We start from the raw sequence: 23841 nt of genomic DNA, 5'->3' as shown, positions 1-23841 counted from the left end.
TCTTCTTTCTTCTGCCCTTGAGAGCACCTGTTTTCCCTGCAGGGCCTCAACAAGTGTTGGGAAGTAACTTAAGTAAATTAGGCATGGGCAGGAAAAGAGTGTGCTGTGTGCTCCTGTAGCTCCAAACTAAAATAACACCAACTACTGTACTGTGGCATCAATTTCTTTCTTTCTTTTTTTATTTTAAGTATAACCTTTTTTCTTTCATCACAGGAGTGCTCCCAATCACTTGTTTAAACTGGATGATAGAATAAAAAAAAAAAACACAGAAATATCAACAAATTCACCTAACTAATGTGCCATGACAATAGGCAATTGGTAAGAGGAGCACTATTGTATGTAAGAAAATAGCACCAAACTCAATAAAAAGATAGATTTTCAGGTTATTAAATGGAGGACTAGACAGAAAAGGAAATGAGATGTGTAGGCTTGTGGTAACACAGTATTTGTCTACATATAACTTAGATGAAATCTGATTTAGAGTTGGTGTGTTTCCATAATGCTGACCTCTCTGCTTCAAAATCAAATGTATTGGGATAAGTTAAAAGCTATTTTTTTTTCCCCCTCCACTCTGGACTTAACTATTTTATCAGTAAATTTTAAACTAAAAAAGAAATGCTTTCCTTTGGAGAGCTTCCTTATAGTTTGCTACCAAATCATAGTGTGCCGACCAGACTTATTTCCTTCTCCTCTTTCAAGCGGTCCCTGTTTCCTCAGTATTGGTCTCATCTGTAATCCTGCACAATCTGACCTGCAGGGTCTACCTCTTTCTTCAGTGTGCTTCTGGAACACTCCCGCACGTGTCCACATGTGCTCATAGATGCAATGATGTCCAAAGCTTCTGTCATCTGACTAGAGTCTTACCCTCGACCCTGTGTCCACTGGTTCTAGGAGCCACAAACCATCTAAATGCCCAAGTGGCCAGATCCACCACAGTGAGGTTGCACAGAGGGTGAGCCTATCCCCTCGTTCACTGATGTCGCCCCCATAACCTGGCCTCAAAGCAGCATTGCTTGTACCCAGAAGCACTTGAGTCCATCCTTCTGGCCCTGTCCATGCTGTTGTCTGCATGGGCTTTGTTCTAGTCCACAAGGCTGGGTACAAATGTAGGCCCCATCGTCCAACTCTACCTCTTCCACCACAGCCCAAGGATGGAGGTAAGAATTCTCATTCACTGCCACCTTATCCTTCAGTTCCCAAATAACATCAGACCTGGAGATTAAGCCCTCTTCCCACCCATGTCCCCACGCAATTCGAGCCATGCACGTTCTAAGAATGTTAGGGGACTTTTGATCCAAGATGCCAAAGGTATCTCTGGGTCTTCAGCTTTAGATGCTGTCATTGTTGAGTTTTATATCCTGGCGCATTCCCAACCAGTCAGAAAGGCTGTCCAGTCTCCCTTCCACCTTCTGGGAATCTGGGCAGCTGCAGGAAAACTGTAAGGACGGGTGCAACTCACGTGATTGACACATCAGGGGTTATCCAAGAACCTCAGAACTATGTCACCCATGTTCCAGGCTTTTACCAGTCAGCATGGTGTGGGAGACAGTAAAGCAAGCATGTTAAACTCACAGCCCATGGGCCACATACAGCCCATAATAAATATTTTTGCAGCCCAGCCAATATAATGGTATGTAAGAAACATTTTAATAAATAGTTTCTAACTTAATTTTTACAGTATCCTGTTATATATAATTATTAATAACGAACTACAGCATTCGCTAATGACGGATTACTCTAATGGTATTGCATTCATTTCCCTTACGCACCTTACACACAGGCTCAGCATTTCCCTCCATTGATACTAGCAGCGAATATTTTAGCAGGTAATTGCCACATCATTAGTCTTGCACTGACTTGTTAAAGGTTAAACTTTCCTGCAGCTCTGCCCAAGTTGGTCTTGGCGGGGCCTTGAGGTTAGGCTCTGCAGCTCCAACCAGGTCAGTCAGAGTGGGGAAGTAAGATTTGGTTTAACCAGATACTGAACTAGGTTGCACAGACCTCCTCCCTCCGCCCCCTATTTTCCTTTTCTCATAATCATGAGACCACGGGGGAAAGCCTGATTTGGTTAAAAGAATCCTAAGGAATTGAGACACAGTTTTCACATATACAGGGTAAGAAAAGCTAATGTAAGTGAATGAACTCAAAAAAATACATTTGTCTTCCTGTTTCCAGGCAGCCAATGCAAGTCACTTTGTACCTTAAATAAGGAGTAGAGTGAGATGAATGCATTTATGAACATCTTCATTTAAAAACAAATTGCACCACATTTTCAGGATTCTAAATTGAAAAGTTAGTAGCAAAGAGAGCTGCTTCAAAATTCATACCCCATAAAATCCACATAGCTCATGAAAAGAATGATAAAACTATAGATCATGGGTCCATTATGCTCCGAAGGAAGGTTTTGAGCCTCTGCATTCATAAGGCCATCTTGGAATAAAGGCACAAACATGGGAATATAATACTACAGCTATACTGCCTCATCCTGCTCCCATACTTTTGTAAATAAGATTTCTAATAATAGAATAACATCATCAGCAAAATTTCATGAAAAGTATTGCTATTACTAATGTTCAAATTCAAAAAAAAAAAATTTTTTTAAAGCTGAATTGCTGAATTCTTTACCAAGCAGGAGAATGTGCATATTTCTGAGAAAGAGAAGATGGGGCACAACTTGGATCAAGATATCCCCTCCACCATGTATGGTGACATTTATTTGGTGTCATACATACATGACATCATTTAAGAGTGTGCCTTCAAAAGACTTTATCAAAGCTTTTCTTCTCACTACCATTTACCTTTAGTGTCCACAGATAACAAGGATGTGCACAAAAGCACTATAGATTTATACCCAATGACCAATGTTGACATGTTGATGTAGAAATTTCAAATCCTACAAAAAAATTTAAATAAATCTTCTTCCTGCATGGCTCCACTATCAAATCAACAAGTGTGAGATAGACTTATTCACAATATTTTGACAAAAGACAGGAATTAAACTCCAAAGTGGGTATCCTTGTAGAAATCTAACAAATGTAAACTAAGTGTGTGGATAATGTACTAGAAAGGAGGTTTCCCTGGCTGGTCTGTTATATACTGACCCTGGCCTCAAAATTAAAACACCATTTTCTCTATAAAGTTCTCTGTAAATAAACATGAGAATCCCAAGACAAGCAGGATAAATCATGTTTTAAATACTTCTTTATGATGTCCTCCAGTCTGAAATATTTTTATATGTTTTGTTGATTTTGAGACAGAGAGGAAGGGAGAGAGATAGATAGAAACATTGATGAAAAAGGAACATCATCAATCAGCTGCCTCCTGCATGCCCCCTACTGGGGATTGAGCCCGCAATCTGGGTATATGCCCTGAACAGATATGAACCAGTGACCTCTTGGTTCCTGGATCAACACTCAACCGCTGAGCCACACTGGCTGGGCCAGTCTGAATTATTTTAAAACAACTTATTTGTCTTTTTAATCATGAAACTCACCTTATCTAATAATTGTGTTAGTTAGCTAATATTTTCTTTTAAACTACCCTTTAAAAAATAAGTTTGGCTCAGTGGATTGAGCATCAGCCTGCGGACCTAAGGGTCCCAAGTTCAATTTTGGTCAAGGGCACATTCCCAGGTTGGGGGCTCAATCCTGGGTGGAGGACATGCAGGAAGCAGCTGGTCAATGATTCCCTCTCACTGGTGTTTCTGTCTTTCCCTCTCGCTCTCCCTTTCTCTCTGAAACCAATAAGAAGATATTTTTTTAAAAAGTAAGTACAGCAAAATTAGAGACTACACTTAGAATATAAAAATAGAGAATATACCTGGGTTTACAATATTTCAAAAGTGGAAAGATATTTGTTAAGTTCTGATTCTGATAAACTGATTAGTTCAACATTCTTAAGCATAATATAAACTGTGAGAATGATAACGAGCATTTATTAAGAATGTGATATGTGCCAAGTATTGTTCTCAAACTTTTGCTTGTGTAATCTCACTTAATTCTCATCATAACTCTGTGTGTACCTGAAAGAATTGCTATTTTTTTAAATGCATATTTTTTCATTTTGTTTTCTTATTCACTTATATCATAAACATTTTCCACTTTTCTACATACTAAAATGGATACTCTTTGTACACCCATTTTACCTATGAGAAAAGGAGGCATGGTTTACTAAAAGTCACAGCCCAGGCAGTCTGGTTTCAGAGCAGATGCCTTCAACTGCATGAATAGAAGGCAGGGCCCTGTGAGGTTCTTTACTTGAACAAAACTATTTTTAAAAATTATTCTGTTATTTTCCCCTCTAAAAGTTTGGGAGATAGTATCTTAAGAAAGTAGTGTTTCTCTTAGTAGGTTTCTAGACTATCTGAGGATTCCAGAATTAGAGCTTGAGGTATTCACAGGCCAGAATCCATTTGGATGGAACATGAGAACTCTGGCCCTCTGCACATCCTTGTTTTGAGATCTTCCACGTTTACAGATAGCATGCATCAGAATTCAGCACGTCTTTCAAGCTGGTGTGTTGAAAACTCAAGTACGTAATGAGGTCAGACTTTATTTGGACCATCCTCGGCTGGTCAGGCATACTGGCAATGAGAGATCCTAAGGCATACACTTGGCAGCAACTTCAAAATATCCAGTTGATCCCAGAACGTGAGCATGCTCATTAAGTTGCATTTATTGTGCCTGGGTGCCCCGCTGTCCAAATCTACCCTGAGTCTCCAATCAAGAGGAAGCCTTGATAGGAACATTGCTAATATGACATGACTGGGGACAATGCAGGGTGACATGACCCGAGGTGATGAAGAGAACACTTGTGAGTACATCCCTCCCCCCTCCTTGCCACATGTCTTATGCATATAACATCCCTGCCTTGGCAGCTGCAGACAGAAAGGCCAAAAGATATAAAGTTGTATCCATCAACAGCCCATGGTCCACCTGAAATGCTGTCAGTTTACAGATTGACTTGTAGCCGCTGTCTGCATGCACCACACTCCTTCGCCTCTAGTTCCAGCTCTATTCTAGGGGTTAGCAAGGCATCTCCGAGAGCCCACTCACTTTTCACAAAGTCCTAGGGATGCAAGACAGGAGATAAAAGAGTCATCCAGTTGGCATTTGCACCATTAAGGGAAAAAAAAAAGGCAGCAAAAAAGAACAAATTGGGTTTTGATCGAGGCCCAGATATAAAGGAAACAAACATCAAAAATGAACAAAATCTGTACCTTTGTGGTTGCTGAAGCAATCTTCCAAAGCAGCAGAAGGGTACCCATTCCTGGCACCATAACACAAAGGCTCAGAGCCCACCGTTAAGTGTCTACTTAGTTTTATGTAGTCAACCCCTTTCATGCCCCGTGTGGGTCAGGGTCCATGTTCAAGGTTCAGGCTTTGGAGGAAGCTGAATGAAAGAAACTAGAAAATATTAATTTAGAAATATTGGGGCCAGGTGGGAGCCCAATTCAAGGGAAAGGACTCCACCCCACTCTGGCTTTGCTATCCCTTTTATTAAGACTATGGGATACACCGATAGCTTTTAGGGAGGCAATTCAATAATAGCCAATCAGCAAGAATTTACATAAAACTAGAAGGTGAAAGTTCCTTCAGCTACCATTGTCTCAACTAAACAGTGGATGGGTGGCTCTGACCTTTCAGAGCTTCAAGGTTGACCAGCTTTCTGTGTTCCCTGTCCACACCTCTCTGCTGGTGAGGACAATGGGAGGCTTCCAACAGTTTTAGATTTAGAATAATAATTTAACCTTTATGTGATGCCTGTATTTACAGCAAATACATGGGACTATTGCTGAACAACATACAAGTATCTTAATGGAGGAATTTCTCACTCTGCACTGTTGTATTGTATCCAGAGAGCAATTCCATAATTTCCTACATGAATTTTTGATTGACCTAGGTGTTAAGAAATGTCTTACAACTTCTAAAAATATTTTCCCTTCATTAAATAGGAATCAGTGTCTATTTTCTCCAGAGAGAATTCCATACATGCTGACTTAAATTTTTCACCCAAAAATTGTATAGTCAACACTGAAACCAAACTCTACATAATTTAATCTTTCTTTGAATATTAAGAAAATTATTTTGAGATCTCCTTGAAACTCGGGAATTTCATTATGATTTCAACTTGTATTGTATAAAAGAAATATAAACATAGCAGCTGGCAGACAAATCTGAGACTAGTACATCAATGGGCAGTTCCTAGCTGGCAGTTTGGGGATGAGATTCCTCAAGGGATCTCTTTACGAGTCAAAAATGAACACACTATGAACTTTATCACTTTAGGTAGTCAAGCCAAAAACAAGATGAGTTTTCTCTTAATATTACCATTACTTGCCTCATAGACACTGTAAAAATATACTCAGAAAACCAAGGCAACCTGAATTTTAAATCTTATGGTGGTAATCTGGCATAAGACAGGGTTTCTATATAGGCTGATGAATGAGAATTTTTTTTCTCCTTAAAAAAGAAAATCATTGTTGTCTTTTAGGAGAGAGATAAAGGCAAAAGACATAAAGGAATGAACTTAAGATGGGTTTTCATTTTTTTTTTTTAATGTACTAGGTCAATGGAATTACTGTAGAACTAGTTATGTGAAAATTGATTATAAATGAATAAAGAAACCAATAAGATAAGAATATCACATTTATTAAAAAAATAATTATTAATTCCTATTCTTTTTTATGTTCCTTTGACAACTAGTATTTCCTTCGTTGTGAAATAGTATAAATTCTAGGCAAATTTTCAAAGTTATTAAATAATGAAATATTTTTTGAGGGAAAAGAGGGGGAAGAAAGAGAAAAGAAAGGAGACTATGACAAAGAATGGAGAAAGAAAGGAAATAAAAAGGCATCTTTCAAACAGCTTCCAGGAGTTGAATTAAGTATGGCATAATTCTTTTTCTCCCAAGTCTTAGTCTTGGCAGGTTCCTGCTAAAATGCAGGAATTTCATGGATGTGGGAACTGGTGATGGAAAATGCATTGCTACACACAGCAGTTGTTGTACTTGAGAGGAACTATATGGGAAAAAATAACACCCTAGAATAAATACAAATGAAATTCATGTATCAAAACCAATACTGTGAAAATAGTTTTAATATTTCTTGAATTTATATCTAGTCATTAACCTAAATGCAGATTTTAGTTCAAGCTACACTTCTGCCTCATGGTCAGAAGGCCTGAAAACCTGTGGTGTGGAAAATTGGCAGGATAAAGAATATTGAATTGGTCTCCATGAAAAACTGATTTTGGCAGCCATAACCTCCCCGTTGGGTGCCCCCTTCCCCAATCAAATTCTTCTTTCTATTTCACTCTTGTCCCAGGAAAGAGGCCAACGGAACGGTATATATTAGCTAAAAGAGTAAGCAGATGTCAGCCTGACCATCCACCATAGGACCTTTCTCATTGGCCTTGGATCTCATGGTCAGGGTGAGTCCCTCCAAAAGGGACTCGAGACTCACCCTCTGAAAACACAGAAGTTGGAGGCTTCCATTTCTGCTGACTTTGGTTTCCTTCTTCTTTAGGGAAGGAAGTGGAGTGAGCCATCTATCTGCCTTACCCGATAACCCTAAAAGAAACTGCAATTCCCAAATGAAAAAGATCAATGTATCTGAAAAAAATCCAAAAAAACAAATATTCCTCTCTTTCACTTCTACTCCTGTTGAAATCCCACATTCTGTTTGGTTCCCTCACAAAAGTGGACATTTCCTCAGGGTTTGATTTAGTCTAGAGGACAAAATGCAGGGACTTCTCCCAAACCATTTCTCCACCTCGGAAGATCCTAAATGGCCCACCTCCCTCTCTCCTGGCCTAGTCCTAACCCAGGCTCCCTTAAGCACCCTAGTCTTGGTGGAGAATATTTTTCTCCCAGCCCCCCTTCCAACCATCCCTGAACCCCCACAGCTTCTGAGGGAATGTGCACCAGGCCCCCTCCGGTGGGTTCCGGGCCCTTTGCATGAGCTAGTTGGGGCGAGAACTTTCTCCCTCCAGTGAATGTTATATTCGTGTGCTGTACCTGTGCGTCTCTCGGTGGTTTCACCCTGATCTTTTCTCTCTTTGCAGCTGGTTAATAATCCACTAGCAAGTCAGGCTGCAGCGGCTGCAGCAGCAGCAGCCATGGGCTCCATAGCAAGCTCACAGGCCTTTGGCAATGCCCTCTCCAGTCTTCAGGGGGTCACAGGTCAACTAGTTACTAATGCACAAGGACAGGTGAGTGGGAGATGGGAACAAGAGTGAATATTTATGGCAGATTGAACTCGGAAAGGAAATGAATTTCTTTTGCATGACAGTGATATGTAACCACATCTATATGAGGCAAATAAATAATGTTTACTAGCAATGTCAAGAATAGGAGAAGGGTTGGGAGGTTTTTCTATATTTTAGAAGGAAGATTTTTTTTTTCCCCCTTCTCCTCAGAATGTCTGTCACATTTTTGTTTTTATTTCTATATGGTGACTTGTTTTCAGACCTTAATTGAAGAAATTAACTTTTCATAACAGGGTATTCTTTAAAAAAAAAAAAAAAAAAAAAAAAAAAAGGATAAACTTTAAAAATAGAATTTTGGTTTTGCTTTTTTATTTTTTCATTCTTTTAAAACTTGGGTAACTTTGGAAATTGGTAAGTTTCCTTCTCTAATTGCTCTAAAATTTCTAGACTTAATCAGTTGACATTATAAACCAGTTTCTGAATGTATGAGGAGGTGATCGGAAAAGACTGACAAACTTGTGTAAAAAGTCAAAGAAAAAGGGTGAAGCCCACTGCAGGATGGATGCACGTGCCTAGCTTCCTGCTGATTCTCATGGAAGCTCGGTGGCCTCTTGTATGCTTGTAGGCTTCCTTCAGTCTGCCAGGCCGGCAACCCTTCCTCAGGTCCTGAGCGGTACGCGTGCTCCCGTACACCACCTATGTGCCAGTATGGTGGTCACCAAAACACTCATGGAGCTTAAGATGAGGGTGGCTGCATCTTCAAAACCCCAATTAATATAAAAGCTGATTGAAAAACAAACCAGAGCTGAAGCTGATGGTGTCAGGGCCCCCTCCATTCAGAGGCCTGACACTCCATCTCAAATGTTGCCATTTCTTTTTTTCCCCCTAGGCAAGGGGTGGGCAAACTCATTAGTCAACAGAGCCAAATATCGAAAGGACAATGATTGAAATTTCTTTTGAGAGCCAAGGTTTTTAAACTTAAACTTCTTCTAACGCCACTTCTTCAAAATAGACTCACCCAGGCCGTGGTGTTTTGTGGAAGAGCCACACTCAAGGGGCCAAAGAGCTGCATGTGGCTCGAGAGCCGCAGTTTGCCAACCACGGTCCTAGGCTCGCCATTTTAATCTTATTTCTCCAGCTATTATTGTATTATTGTGTGTGTATGTGTGTGTGTGTGTGTGTGTGTGTACATATATATGTAGTTTACATGCATTTTTCATCTTTATTGAAAGTATTTCTGATGATGACTCACAAGGAAGAAGGAGCTTGCACCCTCTCCCAAGATTTTTCCTCCCAGAGTTATTTACCTGACAGAGTTTAGGCATCCCTGCTTGGCCTGCTCTGTGGAGAACGGGAATGGTGATATCTCGAACCCTGCTTTTATTTTACATAAAGAGTAAACAGAGATGCATTATAAGCTAACCCATCTCCAGTTAGGTCCCAGGGAAAAAAAGCTGACCTTGTTATATTTCCTGGGCGGGCGCAGGATTGTCCCGTCAGAACCCCGAGGGCTGAACGATAGAGCTTGTCAGAGAGCGGCCCCAGGTAATGAATCATCTTATCACAGGTGCACACCACACATATTAAAGGGGGATTGTGTGAACGCCGTGCCCTCCACAGTCACCTTTCAATGTCGGCTCTAACCCGTGTTCCAATCCCTTTTCATCAAAGCATCATTTTATGCAGCGGCTCTAAATGGGGGCTCTCAAAAGCCTATTAAGATTTCTGGAGGGACGGGTATTGGCGTGGAGGGAAAGTTGGTTATAATATCTATAACTCATTCTCAGATCAGGTCAATCCTGGAAGCTGTTTCCTAGAGTGATGTCCAAAATAGAACACTTTTATTTATTCCTGCGAGGCCACAGGCCCTTGCCAGGTAGAATTTAAGAGTGTGCGATAGAAACCCAATCCACTGATATGTATTTCCCTCTGGTTTTTCTGTTCCAGTGTCCAAGTAAAATGTAACACCACTTGAGAATTTGTGATGGAGAAAATTCCTTAAGGATTAGTAGGAGTTTGTTCTTCTCATAATTTAATGGCTGATCATTTTGCCAATGACAAGCCCATCTCCTTATCAGGGGCTAGAGTTCCATCCTTCGCTTTGGCCTTTGCCTGCTCCCATCTCTCCCAGCCCATAATTACCCATAAGGAAATGAGCTTCAAAGTAGACGCTTGATTGGTACTCTGCATATAGTGAGTAAGCATTGATTGTATTTAATTTTTTTATTTTAAAAACTATATTAAAATAGTTGATTTTATATGGGTACACAAACCTTCTCAAGTGAAAAAAAGAAAAAGAAATACATTAACAGCTGAAACTGGTTTTGCTCAATGGATAGCCTGCAGACTGAAAGGTTTCAAGATCGATTCCAGTCAAGGGCATGTACCTTGGTTGTGGGCACATCGCCAGTAGGGGGTGTGCAAAGAGGCAGCTGATCGATGTTTCTCTTTCATCGATGTTTCTAACTCTCTATCCCTCTCTCTCCCTCTCTAGAAAAACTCAATAAAATATAATTCTTTAAAAAGAAATACATTTACAGAGAAAACAATATTGCCTACTCGTGAAATCTTTAAAAATGTGTATTTATTGATTTCAGAGATTAAAAAAGGAGAGAGGTATAGAAACATCAATGATGAGAGAGAAACATTGATCTGTTTCCTCCTGCACACTCTCTACTAGGAACTGAGCCCAGAACCAGGGCATATGCCCTGACTGAGAATTGAACTGTGACTTCCTGGGTTCATAGGTCAATGCTCAACCACTGAGCCATGCTGGCTGGGCCCACTCATGAGATCTTGTCTGAGAGTTTTAGAAACATGCCCAACGGCATCATGTTTTCCTCCCAGTGCCAGAAGAGACCAAGATACTTACAGTTCCAAATAGATGATTTGACCACATTCATGTAGCAGTATGTGTATGTCTTTTAATCTTTGTAATATAAACACCATCATTTTCTCAGAAAAAAAATACATGCCTGAATCTGTTGATACAAAGATACCTATCCAGGTCTTACAAAGTGGTCAAATTACAATGAAAAAGAAGGGCAAAAATTAGTTGTTCAGTGTGTATTCTTTTTGGCTTGTGTTCATGTGGTACAAAAAGTAAAAATATGTTGTAATCAGGTTAATACAATTAGCCTTGCTCAAAATACTGCATAAGATAGGATTACTATACCCAGCCCGTTTTCATTTCCTTAAAAATCTCCAAAGAGCTTTCCCAGAAAAGGTAGGAAAAGAAAACTCTTCATATATTTAGAGATTCTTCTCTTGTAAGTTTTTGATATTAACTCTTTTTCATATTTGAAAATGCACCCAGAGTAATATCATTGAAGTCCAGTGGACATTTGAGAAGCATGTTTTACTCCACTAACAATTTGGTGAGGTTAGCCTGAAGAAGCCACCTCCACTGCCAGAGTCTCTTCGCTACCTAGAAACCAAGATGGACGGCCCAATGGCTAAGAGCCCTGACTGAACTCAGACCTGCCTGGGGTTAGCTTTAGGCTTTACCTTTTTCTGGTTGGATGAACTTGGTGCAGTGACTTAACCTTCCTAAACCGGAACCTCATCCTCAAACTCCTCAGGTGACCTCTATGAGGCACCTGGGCCGTAGCTTGTGCTTGCTGGGCAAGGGGCCTAGGAGACAGATGCTTCTCCTCACAGGGAGACTTTTTGAAATCACTCTTCAGACTCTCAGCCTTCAACTCTCAACAGGAAACCCCACCACCTGAGAGTTTTTTTGCTTGGAATCGGACTATGTTTCCATTTATTGGATCTCAGTAAATGTAAAGGGATGGGAAATCTTGATTTATTCAAGAATGTTTATTTTCTGTTCTTTCCCCCTCCCAATCAATAATTATGAGCAAATATGAAGGAAAAAGTGCAGTCATTGTTTATACCTTTCTGAACCTACTATTTGTTTGTATTTAATTCAAAAGTCAGACACTATCCTACAGAGTGATTAATTTTAACAGAAATACTAAATTATAAAGCCACAAAGTATATACATTTCCATGTTAAGGTATTTTAAAATTATACCCAACCTCACTCTGAGGTGGGAAGATAACAAACTTCCTATTGGTAATTAGTGATCATGAATTTTATAATGACATTATAGTGCTGAGAAGAATATTCTAATTCTCTTTACTTAACAAATTAGCAAGTGTGGAAGCTAGGCCATGCAATGAGCACTAGCAATAGACTTGCTTGAATTCCCAAGTCAGTCAATAACTTGCTCTGTGACCTAAAGCAAATTACTTGAGCTCTCTGAACTTCAATTTTACTATTAAGGATAATAAATTCTAATCCCTAGATTAGTAAGATTAAATGAGATATGTTTAAAAAAAAAAAAAAAAAAGAAAGAAAGAAAGAAAGAAAGACCCGCTGAAACTGGTTTGGCTCAATAGATAGAGCGTCAGCCTGCGCACTGAGGGGTCTCAGGTTTGATTCCGATCAAGGGCCTTAGTTGCGGGCACATCCCTAGTAGGGGGTGTGCAAGAGGCAACTAATTGATGTTTCTCTCTCATCGATGTTTCTAACTCTCTATCCCTCTCTCTTCCTCTCTGTAAAAAATCAATAAAATATAAGAAGAAGAAAAAAAAAAAAAAGAAAGACCCACCATAGTGCCTATACATAAAGACTCAATAAGTGGTTGCCACCATCATCATCATTTAGGAGCCTTGTGTAGTATTTTCTGGAATTCTATATTTGGTTTGAAGATACAACAAGAGGCAATACAGTGTACAGGCAAATAAAATACGGGGTTTTTAAGACTGTCGTTCATTAGCTGTGAGACCTTGGACAATAGACTTACCCTCTCTGTGCCTCAGGTTTTTTCATCTGAAAAATGGGGATAATAACGGCATCAGCTTCAAGAATTAAAGTTCTTAGAATGGAGTCAGGCACAGAGTCACCATTCAGTAATGCTATCACTCAGTAAGTGCTATCTGTTATTAATAATCAAGATGCTATGTGGTTTCAATTCATAACTGTTCATCACAAACCCACTTCACGTGTTAAGAGTATGAGAATGTGAGAATCTTAATAATAGGAGATTAAGTTATTTTAGGGGAACTCATCCTTACCCTGGATAGTTCAGTGTGTGTGTGTGTGTGTGTGTGTGTGTTCATAACACTCACTCAGTGGGTACGTTTAGGATTTGGCAAGTAGATTTACCATCGATTTGTTCAGCTATAGAATTGGCTTCCCTTGTGCCCCTGGCAATATCTCCTTATTGGCATTATTGCAGAAAAATAAAAGCAAATGAAATTTTATTTTATCCTGAGGCAAAAAAAAAAAAATGCCTCTTACATTTTACTGAAGCTCAGAATGTTTCTTGATGAAATTACCTCTTGACTGCTGTGAAATTATCTTAAGTGGCACCAAGTCAAGTCCAAGACCCCCCTTGGGTCTTTAAAGAGCCAGTCAAGTAAAAAAAATCAACTACACATTATGTATTTTTAATATAGAAAAAGAAAAATTAAAAGGATCCATTCAAATTAGCCACAAATACGCACACCATTTTATGAATAAACAGTGGCTGAGGGGAGCTGGTTTGGGGAAGGAAAAGGATCTGCTATAGGATAGGCATTGACTCCTAAAAGGACCACAAGGCCCTGCTGAATGAAAAACAGTCTGTTAATACTCACAGAGGCCTGTGCCTTGTGGGTTAGAGCTACCCCCTGGATGGTACAAAACCATGATGCTTACATTAGGATGTTCCTCTGAATGATAGCAATAGTGAGCTAAATGATATCTCAAGAAGATGAAAGAGTAGGTTAGAGCAGCGGTCGGCAAACTGTGGCTCTTGAGCCACATGTAGTTCTTTGGCCTCTTGAGTGCGGCTCTTCCACAAAATACCACACCCGGCTCAACCCCCCCCCCCCCCCCCCCCCGGAGGCGACTTGGGACTGCAGCTGCGACTTGGGACTGCTGGCCCACACCCCCTTTGGCTAGGTTAACCCCGATTTTCCCTACGTACTGTCCTAGTTACAGGGTGCGGGGCACACGTTGGAAATGCTGCAGGAAGCCGTTCACATGCGTGCCCACCCACGTTTGCTCCGGGGATCAGGGTTCCCATCAGAAGGGAGCGGCCTCCTCCGGGGAGGCTCCCTGAGGCCTTTGGAGCGCGCACCCCTGCACAGCGGGCTGGCAGCTGGGGGCTCTCTCCGCGGGTCCGAAGCTCCTGCACTGCGCAGGGCACCCCCAGGGCACCCTCAGCGCGGGGAGCGGGCGCCAGCCCCAGCTCCCGGGAAGCACAGCCACACGCTGGGACTGGGGGGCTGAGATTGGGGGCTGGGCTGGGGGGGCTGGGGCTGGGGGACTGGGCTGGGGGGCTGAGACTGGAGCCTGGGACTGGGGGCTGGGGCTGGGACTGGGGGGCTGAGATGGGGGGCTGGGACTGGGGGGCTGGGACTGGGGGGCTGGGACTGGGGCTGGGACTGGGGGCCTGAGATGAGGGGCTCGGCTGGGGAGCTGGGCTGGGGGCTGGGCCTGGGGGCTGGGACTGAGGCTGGGACTGGGGCTGGGACTGGGGGCCTGAGATAGGGGGCTGGGATGGGGGGCTGGGACTGGAGGCTGGGATGGGGGGCTGGGACTGGAGGCTGGGCTGGGGGCTGGGGCTGGGACTGGAGGCTGGGATGGGGGCTGGGGCTTGGGGCTGGGACTGGGGGCTGGGATTGGGGGGCTGAGATGGGGGTCTGGGATGGGGGTTGGAACTGGAGGGCTGGGAATGGGGGGCTGTGGTGGGGGCTGGGCTGGGGCGGAGTGAGATGGGACTGCCCCTCCGGCTCTGGCAGAGCTGAAGAGTGGGCGCCCTAGATGGAGACGGGCGATGAGGAGCCCCAGTAGCCCTGGGCCGGCTCCGCGCAATGACGCGGGAGGTGGCTTTGTTGGAGGCCTTGCTCCTGTGACTGTGGACGCTGGACATCGCCGGCCTCAGAGGGCCAGTGCCAGCAGCGGGAGTGAGGTTCCGTCCCTCACTGTGACCTTCCCTTTCCCGCCCCGCCAGCGTCTCCCGGCCCTCCCGGCCCTCCAGCCCTCTCCCCGCACCGCCCCCACTGAAAGGAAAGGGCTAATCCCATTAGTGTCCTCAGCCCCAAGTGAAAGGTCAGCACCCTCGGAAACCTGTCTGCCGTCCTCCCCAGCACCCCAGCAGGGCCACCGTCCCTGTAATTAAAGGGGTGCGGGACGACCCACAATAAACCGGCCAGCTCCGGGCTGCCTCCCCAGACTGAGCCAGAGAGAACCAGAGCCTCTCCCATCCAGAGCAGGACTTTGGATTGTTGTGCTGTTACCTTTTTTTTTTTTTTCCTGGCCACTGCCTTTTCTTTTTTATTCTTCATCCCATGAGTGTTTCATTTTCCTGGGAATAGGGACATGTTTTCTTGTGTAGGTTCTTGGATCAAGCCTTGTTGGCACATCCATTCAACTAAAGAATAGGAAAAGGGCCAATTAACTATTGGAGTAACCTAATTAACAGCCATACATTCTAAACAGGGAATCAATGACCGTAAAACCTTGCTCTAGCGGACTAATTGGGGGTGGGAGAGTGGGGTGTCCGTGAAAGCCCAAAGTCTGTTATATAATAAAGTAGGTTTTCTGGGTGCGTATATTAAAACATTGTAAATTAGTTTTTAACGATGTAAACACGTTTGTGTAACGAAAAGTCAGTATGTGTGAAAAGTTTAATTTCATAGGCAAGGTTTCTATAGGTTTTACTGCCATTTTAAATTTATACTGAATAGGTAGGTCTAGTAAACGGGTGCGTTCACCGGTCACCAGGAATAAACAGACACTCACGGCCGGGGTGTGGCTGGCGCTCCTCTGAGCATCTGCCCACGTGGGTGGAAAGTGCTGCAGAAAGTCGTGCCAGGGGACAGCAGAACCAATCGCTATAAGATATGGTGTGATCACGTGCTGTGATCACGTGCTAATCATTCCCCTACATCAGTTACCAGTGGTGACTCTTGGATTTAAGTATGTAGACACTATCGTTGTAGATGTGTAACATTTATTTATGTCGGCAAAATTACTAGTAATTTTTCCCAATGTATGGCCTATTCACTAAAATTGTTGAAAATAACAGAGAATTAATTTTAAAAAATAATAATCTGTTAATTATAAGCAAATCTTGGTTAAGAGCACTTTAAAATGAACAGAGTGGCCGAGACCGGTTTGGCTCAGTGGATAGAGCGTCAGCCTGCGGACTGAAGGGTCCCAGGTTCGATTCCAGTCAAGGCATGTACCTTGGTTGCGGGCACATCCTCAGTGGGGAGTGTGCAAGAGGCAGCTGATGGATGATTCTCTCTCATCGATGTTTCTAACTCTCTGTTCCTCTCTGTGAAAAATCAATCAAATATATATTTTAAAAATAAGTAAATAAATAAAATGAACAGAGTGTTAATTTTCACATATGACATATGGACTGGAAATTTTGTCCATTAGATCTGAAGTTCGTTAAATCGAGGTCCACAAAAATACAGACAGCTTCTCAGAGCTAGTATGACTTCTGGGATCTCTGTTTCATCAACATAGTTTACGTTCTAATTAGTGCACCGTGATGGCAAAATAATATCGCTAAGGTTCATGCGGCTCTTTTCAGTGTGCAATGCTCTTTAATCATCTTATTTCCTAGAGCAGCGCTAGGTTTCAGCTAAATGTTCCTTCAGGCTAAGTGATTGCTATAAAAGATAATGAAAATAATGATATCTCCCTTGCACTGAGCCCTCACCACAGGCTGCTACCATCTGTGATCCAGTTGGAGCTCAGGTTTGATTATCTGTAATCTGTGGGTGTGATTATCCCAGCTGCTCAGATCAGCAAATTCTCAGAATGCTGCAAGTGAAATCTGCTCCCAGGGATGACACCTTCGGCAAGTGGCGTAGAGGAGATCAGAGCCCAAGGTCCACACCCATCCTCTCTTACCTCCCTCCCAGTCTTGGGTTCAAAGACCTAGGTTCACTTCCGCCAAGCTCCATAAATGTGTCATTGTCTGCAAACAGGAACTTTAATTCTTGACCTGTCCACCTCAGATTTCTCTTGAAGGTATATAAACACTCACACACTTGAAATTTTTAAAGAGCTGTAAAGCTTGCCAAAATAAATGTAGGGTATTTTAATCAATACTCTCACCATTATTATTTTTGCTGATCAAAGGAACTGGACAAGTAGGTTCAAGGAAATCTCTAAAGCAATGAGATAATCTTGATAAATTGACCTCAGGTCTCCACTTAATCTTGCCAGAGAAAACCAGCTTGGGTCTGGCTATCCATAGGTCTGCTGCTGCTTTTCTGGAGGCGTCCTGTCCAGAGAGAAAACAATGCATGGTGAGTGGGGCTCATTAAGTGAGCCTTTCGGAGCTAAATTCCCAATGAATCTTCTGTTGGGCGTTTTGTAACATCACTGAGCAAAGTGATGTGGTCACTGAGGAGGGACGTTGTTCTGTGCAAACTGAAGGGCAGTGTGTCTGGCATTTCTCCTCTCCAGTGGGAGTTATGTTCTTGGGTACCAGAGATCTCCATGAATTTACTCAGACCTGTTTATTATCTGACTTCTGCAAGCATTTTAGTCATCTTCTTTTTTATAATCAAAGTGGGTTTAAAGACAAAATTTAGGGTCATCAGATATTTCTCAGACTTCCAAGGGCTCAAACAGGGCCTGATATCAAGTTTCTATAACATTGGACTACTTCAAAGATTAAAAAACTATCATTTTTCAGGAGAAAATAAGAACGTATTTCAGTGAAGGGTGAATTCAGTAGTCTAATGACATATCTGAGAATGCAAACAGTCACAGGAGATCACCTCACAATTACAGCAGCTTCCCCGTATAAGAAAAGATCAGGCAGGACACTTGTCAAGAGCAGGGGAGGTGGATTGGGAGGGAGGGTGAGTGAAAAAGGTGAATAAATTAAGAAGTACAAATTAGTTGTAACAGAATCGTCATGAGGATGTAAAGTACAGCATAGGGAATATAGTCAATAACTAGGTATGGTGCTGGATGGGTACAAGATTTATTGGGATGATCATGTATTAAGTTAAGAATGATTTGATCACTGGGATATGTACACACCTAAAACTACTATAATGATATATGTCAACTGTAACTTAAAATTTAAAAAAAAAAAAATTTTTAAGAGCAGGGGTTTTAGCATAAAGGCTACCATCTTGACTATCCTAACTATCAAAAGCATAGACTTTCTTCTTCACTGATGGGTTACTGGTGACATAGAAGGCAAGATTTACAGAATACTCCTATTAAGCCAAACGAAACTATTTTCGTGAATTCAGATGGCTAATTTCCCAATCTTCTACATAGGAGTGTGAGCCATGTGGTGTGGCCTCATGCCGGGCACACAGCAGATGCCCAAGAAAGGCTTTGCGGAGAGAGTGGGTGGGTGAGTATGTGAGTGATCAATCTGGGCATGAATCAATGCATCAATAAGACAACACTCTCAATTCTAAAATCACTCAGAATAAAGCAGAGAGGTTCCAACAACTTACTAGATTTCCAGACAAAGTGGAGGAGGTTTTTATTCATCTGCTAGAATTATTTACAGTTATCCCAATCCCTCCACTTCTGCTGCCAATATGTCTGTATTATCTATTTATATAGGGATACTTTTAATGTAAATTATTAATATTTGTCTAAGCAACTAAACTCATATATCCAAAGCCTTTCAGTATACACTGCCATTCCCTGTGCCCACATCCATGCCAGACATTGGTAATCAGTCATGGTGATGTTTCTCCCTAAACCTGGGACCTCCAGAGCTTGAGGAAGCCACAGTCAACTGATGGATGTTGCCTGTGATGTTAACTCTACTTGTCTTTAGTTGGAGTGGCTTCGCTAATTGAACTCCTTCATGTGCTTATCTTCATGCTTTTACTCTTCTCTGGTTCAGACACGCTGCTAGAGGACCCTCTCAACATTCACACTTCTCTTGTTCCCCAACTTGAACAAAGCTCAATGCAAGAAGGCACTAGATTGCATCTTGCAAAAATTAATCTTGTTTGGGAAATAATTGTATCCTCCTCCTCCTGGAATCAACATCAGAGTTGCCAAAAAGTTTAACCTTAAAGCTTGGAGCACAATGGTACTAAGTGAATGTATTTTGTAAAGAAGACAAAATCATCCCTTGGAGGAAGAGAGAAGAGTGGCTGAGGCCAGACCAAGGAAGGGGAAGGCTGTTTTCATTCTGGTGAAGGCTCACCACCAGCTCCTTGGCTCTCAAATGCTGTAAGCACTTTATTCCAGAATGGACAGAGTGATGGTACTATTAACAAAAGCCTCTTGTCCAAAAAGGACTGAGGTTACACAAATATTTGTCTCTGGTGATGGATTGAAAGACCTGAGGAAGACACCAATCTACAGCATCGGTGGGTCCTTTTCTTAAAGATATGTGTGCAGCAAAATTACTTGTCAATTTGACATCTGCAATCTCAGACTCTGTAGCAGTTTAACAGCATGTCATAGACTATTACAACATGGGGCCCATCAGACAACTTGTCTGGAGGCTGTGGACTTCTGTGATATCACCTTCAGCTGCTACTGATGACACCTGCATGTTGGCAGGGAATAAATTCAGCACATGCTGCCCTCCATTAGTCATAATTCATTCCTACTGAATACCTGAACTAGACTAAAGTCTGTAAGGGCATAGTAATAATAACCTGGTGACTCAAAGCAGTTACATGGTCCTGAATTACCAGAGTTTTCTACAATTGCAAGATAAGCTTTACGGTGGCTAAAGTTATAATAGCTGCTGCATTAACAGTCTCATTTATGTGTAAGCCACCCAAACTCTTAGGGAAATAGGGATACATGTGTTAATGACCACTAATAGTCATTTTAATTTTTTTTTTCAGTTGCTCTTGCAACACGGACATTATTCTCAGTAGTGTTTCATGCTCTTAACTCCTCCGAGGAAATAGACAGGTGAACATGAATAGCAACAATCAAGTAAGTCTCCTGTCTGAGAGGCCAGAACTCCTTTAGGTCACAAATTATCATCACAATACCAGTGTGGGCCTTGGCCTGGTTAAAGCATTCATTGGAGATGAATCATTGCTGTTGGAGTCAGGGCAAAGACATATAGGATCATTGCAAACGATGCCTTAGCTATTTGCTGTGGGAGTGATGGGGCAATAACCCCACTCAAAAATTTCTAATGTTGCAACCCAGGCATAAAGTAGGCCGTGCTTTTGAATTGAAGTGGAAGTGAACCAATCAAGCAACCCCTATGTCGAGGATTCATTGAGACATTTGCTTCACAGCTGGACGACTACAATAGCATCCTAGTGACTGAGCTCCTGGTTTGTAGTCTCCTGCCACTTCAGTCCATTCCATCCACACTGTCACATTCACACCTGAAATAGCTCCATTTCGGCACTCCTCCCCATTCCCTCAAAAACCATTCATTGAAACCCCTTGCCAGATGAAATTTGACTAACCTGTCATTGCTCCACTTTCTCTACCCTCACTGGTATCCATCCATGTTTTTCACCTCCAGGCTAGACCTTGGTTGGAATTGTTTTGTCTGCCTTTCCCTATCTCATTCAACCTCCAAGCCACTGTCTGCCCCCATTTCTCCTGTGAAATCTTTCCCACCCATTCCCACCTTTCTTTCTCTGAAATCACTCACTCATTCTCAGTAATCTTTTGATCATCCACCACATGGGTACAGAGATTCTTGGGGAATGGTCCTTGACTCTCCTGTGGAGCATAGAATTGCTCTGTTGGATTATTAGAATCTTTGCATGCCATGTACCTGTCTTATCTCCCCTTCCCCTGCCCCATTAGCATCTTCTGGTGTCCTCCATGGCACATGACATTATCATGCCTTACATAGAGAATGGTCTGCAAGTACTAGGTGGCTCTACCTGCATCGTCAGCATCTAAATAGAGCTGCAATTTGTCTTGGGAAGTGGATGCCTTGAGTGGGAGCCCTAACCTAGCATCTGGGTTTGCTCAGTGACGTGTCTTTCCACTGATTTCTCTTATCAGTAAATCCTTAGCTCTGGGAGTGAATAACTCAAACTCTAAAAGTTACTTCCAGAACTACATGTGTTTCAAAGCATCCTCTTTCTATCTTCGCCCTCAAGTCAGAATTTCCCTAATATCAAAATTCAGTTTTAATTTCCTGACGTAGTTGAAATATGTGTAGATGCAAATACTTCCCTTGAATAGCAAAGGCCTTTCATTGAAAATACAATTTCCACAGGTAAAATTGCCAACTATTCAGGAGTCCCAACAGCCTCATGCCTTGGCTGCCTCGGTTTCTCTCATTTCCTTCTTTGATCTTTGAAATCAGAGTCTGAGGAGGAGTTTTGGGGACACCTGTGGAAGTGTCAAAGGGGGTAGGAACCAGCCTAAGTGAAATAAGCACATCCATCAATGTTTAGGGCAACACATTGTGGAGTCATCTTTACTCTTGGATTAATGGGAGCCAATTAAAAGCAGCTTGTTGTAATACATTGCGGAGTACTTGGAAAGTCATCAGCGTGCCCTGCTGAGTTTCTGACATGCTGAGAGAGTGATCCCAGCTGCCCTAAAAGGCCCACAAGAATGAGAAATTCATAACTTCATAGAAGCTTTCTGACTAGAATGGCCCCTACCCCTGCCCCCACCTTGAAGGCAAACTCTCTTTATTAAAGGCTTCCTTCAGTCATGCCATTCCAGATCCCTCTGGCTCTGACACTAGTGCTGTCCTACCCTCAGGAAGTGGTGCTAGGGGGCAAAGAAAGAAGAGGGGAGCGGGGGAGGAAGGAACTAAGCAGTGCCGTGGTTTAATAATGTCCCCGCGCCGTGTGTGGAAGCGAGGTTGCACGTAGGGAAGGAGCTGGTGCGTCGTTTGCATTTGCCTTTCTCCTTCTCTCCACTCAGAAAGCAGGCAGAGCGTCTCATTACACAAAGAAAGCACAGAGTCGTGTCAATCTTCCAGAAGCAGAACACCTGCCTCTGCATCACAGTATGTATGATAGTTGTCAGGTGCTGTGCCTCACTCCGAAGCCTTCGTCCAGGCTCCTCACTCACACGGCTCCCTGAATGCACTGGCATCCTGCCTAACATAGGACCCGCACCCTGCCACCTGAATGAGCCCAGCTTTCCATTCAGGCCAGTCAGACAGAGTGGGGCTCCTCAGGCTTATGACATGGGGAAGCCAGAGTGGATGGGTCAGCTACTGAGTTCCATAATGCATTGTGGAGAGGAGGATGGTACAGTTCACAGTGCAGGTGTGCAGAGGGGGACGGCACAGTTCACGGGGCAAGTGTGCAGAGGGGGGTGGTACAGTTCATAGGGCAAGTGTGCAGCGGTGAAGTATACAGTGTGGGTGCAGGAAGAGGGCTCCGCAGGCCTCTTCCCATTGCCTGTGGGGTTACAGGAACAGCCTTTGGATACTCAGCTGCTTAATGCAGGACCACTCATCAATAAAGTACTTACGTGCTCTGACCTATCGGTGTGGACTTCTCCTGACCTTGCCGGCACTGATGGGACATGCTCGTTGCTGCTTCTGTGGGATAGACATCACAGGCTCAGTCCGTGAGGCTGAGGGGCTGCAAACTCCCTGCGGGCCTGCTGACCACTCTCACAGTAATTCCTCGATCTTTATCGCGTCCATTGACAACTGCCATTGATACTTGATATTCACACAGCTCCTCCATTAGTGCTCTCCCACAAGGCTTTTGTGGTGGAGGCAATGGCCAAATGAGGGGGCAGTTTGCAGTCCTAATCTTTGTCACTGGATGTGTAGTCTCGTAATTCTTCTGCAGAGCTGAAGCTTCACCTTGAATCCAGTGACAACAGAGTCTAGAAGCCATTTATTTGGAAGACACTTATTGAGAGGCTGTGTTTAAAAGCCTGTTTGGGGCAGCGTGGGGGTGGAAAACAGTATCATTTATATGTAAACTCAGTCCAGAAGCAGCTTATTGTCTGGTGGGAAATGGCAGGAAGAATGTAGTGTCTTTTTTTTTTTTTTAAGATTTTACAGGTAAAGATGGCTACAATGGATGAGGGTACAGGGAATTTTTTTAAACTATTTTTATTGACTTTTTTTTTTTTAGAGAGAGGGAGATAGAGAGAAATATCAATGTGAGAATGGAGCATCCATTGGGTGCTTCCTGCAGGCCCCCTACTGGGGATGGAGCCCGCAACCTGGGCGTGTGCCCTGACTGGGAATTGAAAGGGTGACCTTTTGGTGTACCGGACAATGCCCAACCAACTGAGCCACACCAGCCAGGACAAATGCAATGTCTTTTTAAAGTATTCTCCCTGTGGTGGGGGCCAGATGACATTATGGAAAAGCAAGCATTCGGGGGTCAGACAGACCTGGACTCCAGCTCCAGCTGCATCACTTACAAAGTCCTCCATCAAGGCACAGCAGAGCCACCCTGTTGTAAGAATGTGGGTTGAAATGAAACCATTTCAGCGGGAAAGCATTGGTAATATGTCTTGGTGGTGGTCCCCAGGCCACGTGGCCACAGCGCCGGTCTGGGAGGTGGCCATGGAAGATGAGCGGCAGAGCAGAGTTGCTTAACCAGCCTGAGAAGCATGGAGGGCCACGCCTCCAGCCCCAGGCTCCGAGACTCCTCCAGGACGGTCTGTAACATTGGAAACACAGATCAGCCCTCTGTTCTCT

The 23841-nt window shown here is 42.9% G+C and overlaps 1 protein-coding gene across 1 annotated transcript in view; it reads left to right on the top strand.

The window, feature by feature from the left end:
- Nucleotides 1-23841, top strand: part of POU6F2 (POU class 6 homeobox 2) — a gene marked incomplete at its 5' end in the record, with an annotated part of 337029 nt that overhangs the window by 286206 nt on the left and 26982 nt on the right. Inside the window, one exon of the mRNA XM_084896419.1 lies at nucleotides 8064-8210. Coding sequence (XP_084752545.1) covers nucleotides 8064-8210 — 147 coding nt within the window. The remainder of the gene's footprint in view (nucleotides 1-8063; nucleotides 8211-23841) is intronic.

Source organism: Pipistrellus hanaki, assembly GCF_964339955.1.
Source record: "Pipistrellus hanaki genome assembly, chromosome: 10".
Taxonomy (NCBI): Eukaryota; Metazoa; Chordata; class Mammalia; order Chiroptera; family Vespertilionidae; genus Pipistrellus; species Pipistrellus hanaki.
The sequence above is the reverse complement of the archived record's forward strand: the minus strand, read 5'-3'. Positions and strand labels throughout refer to the sequence as shown.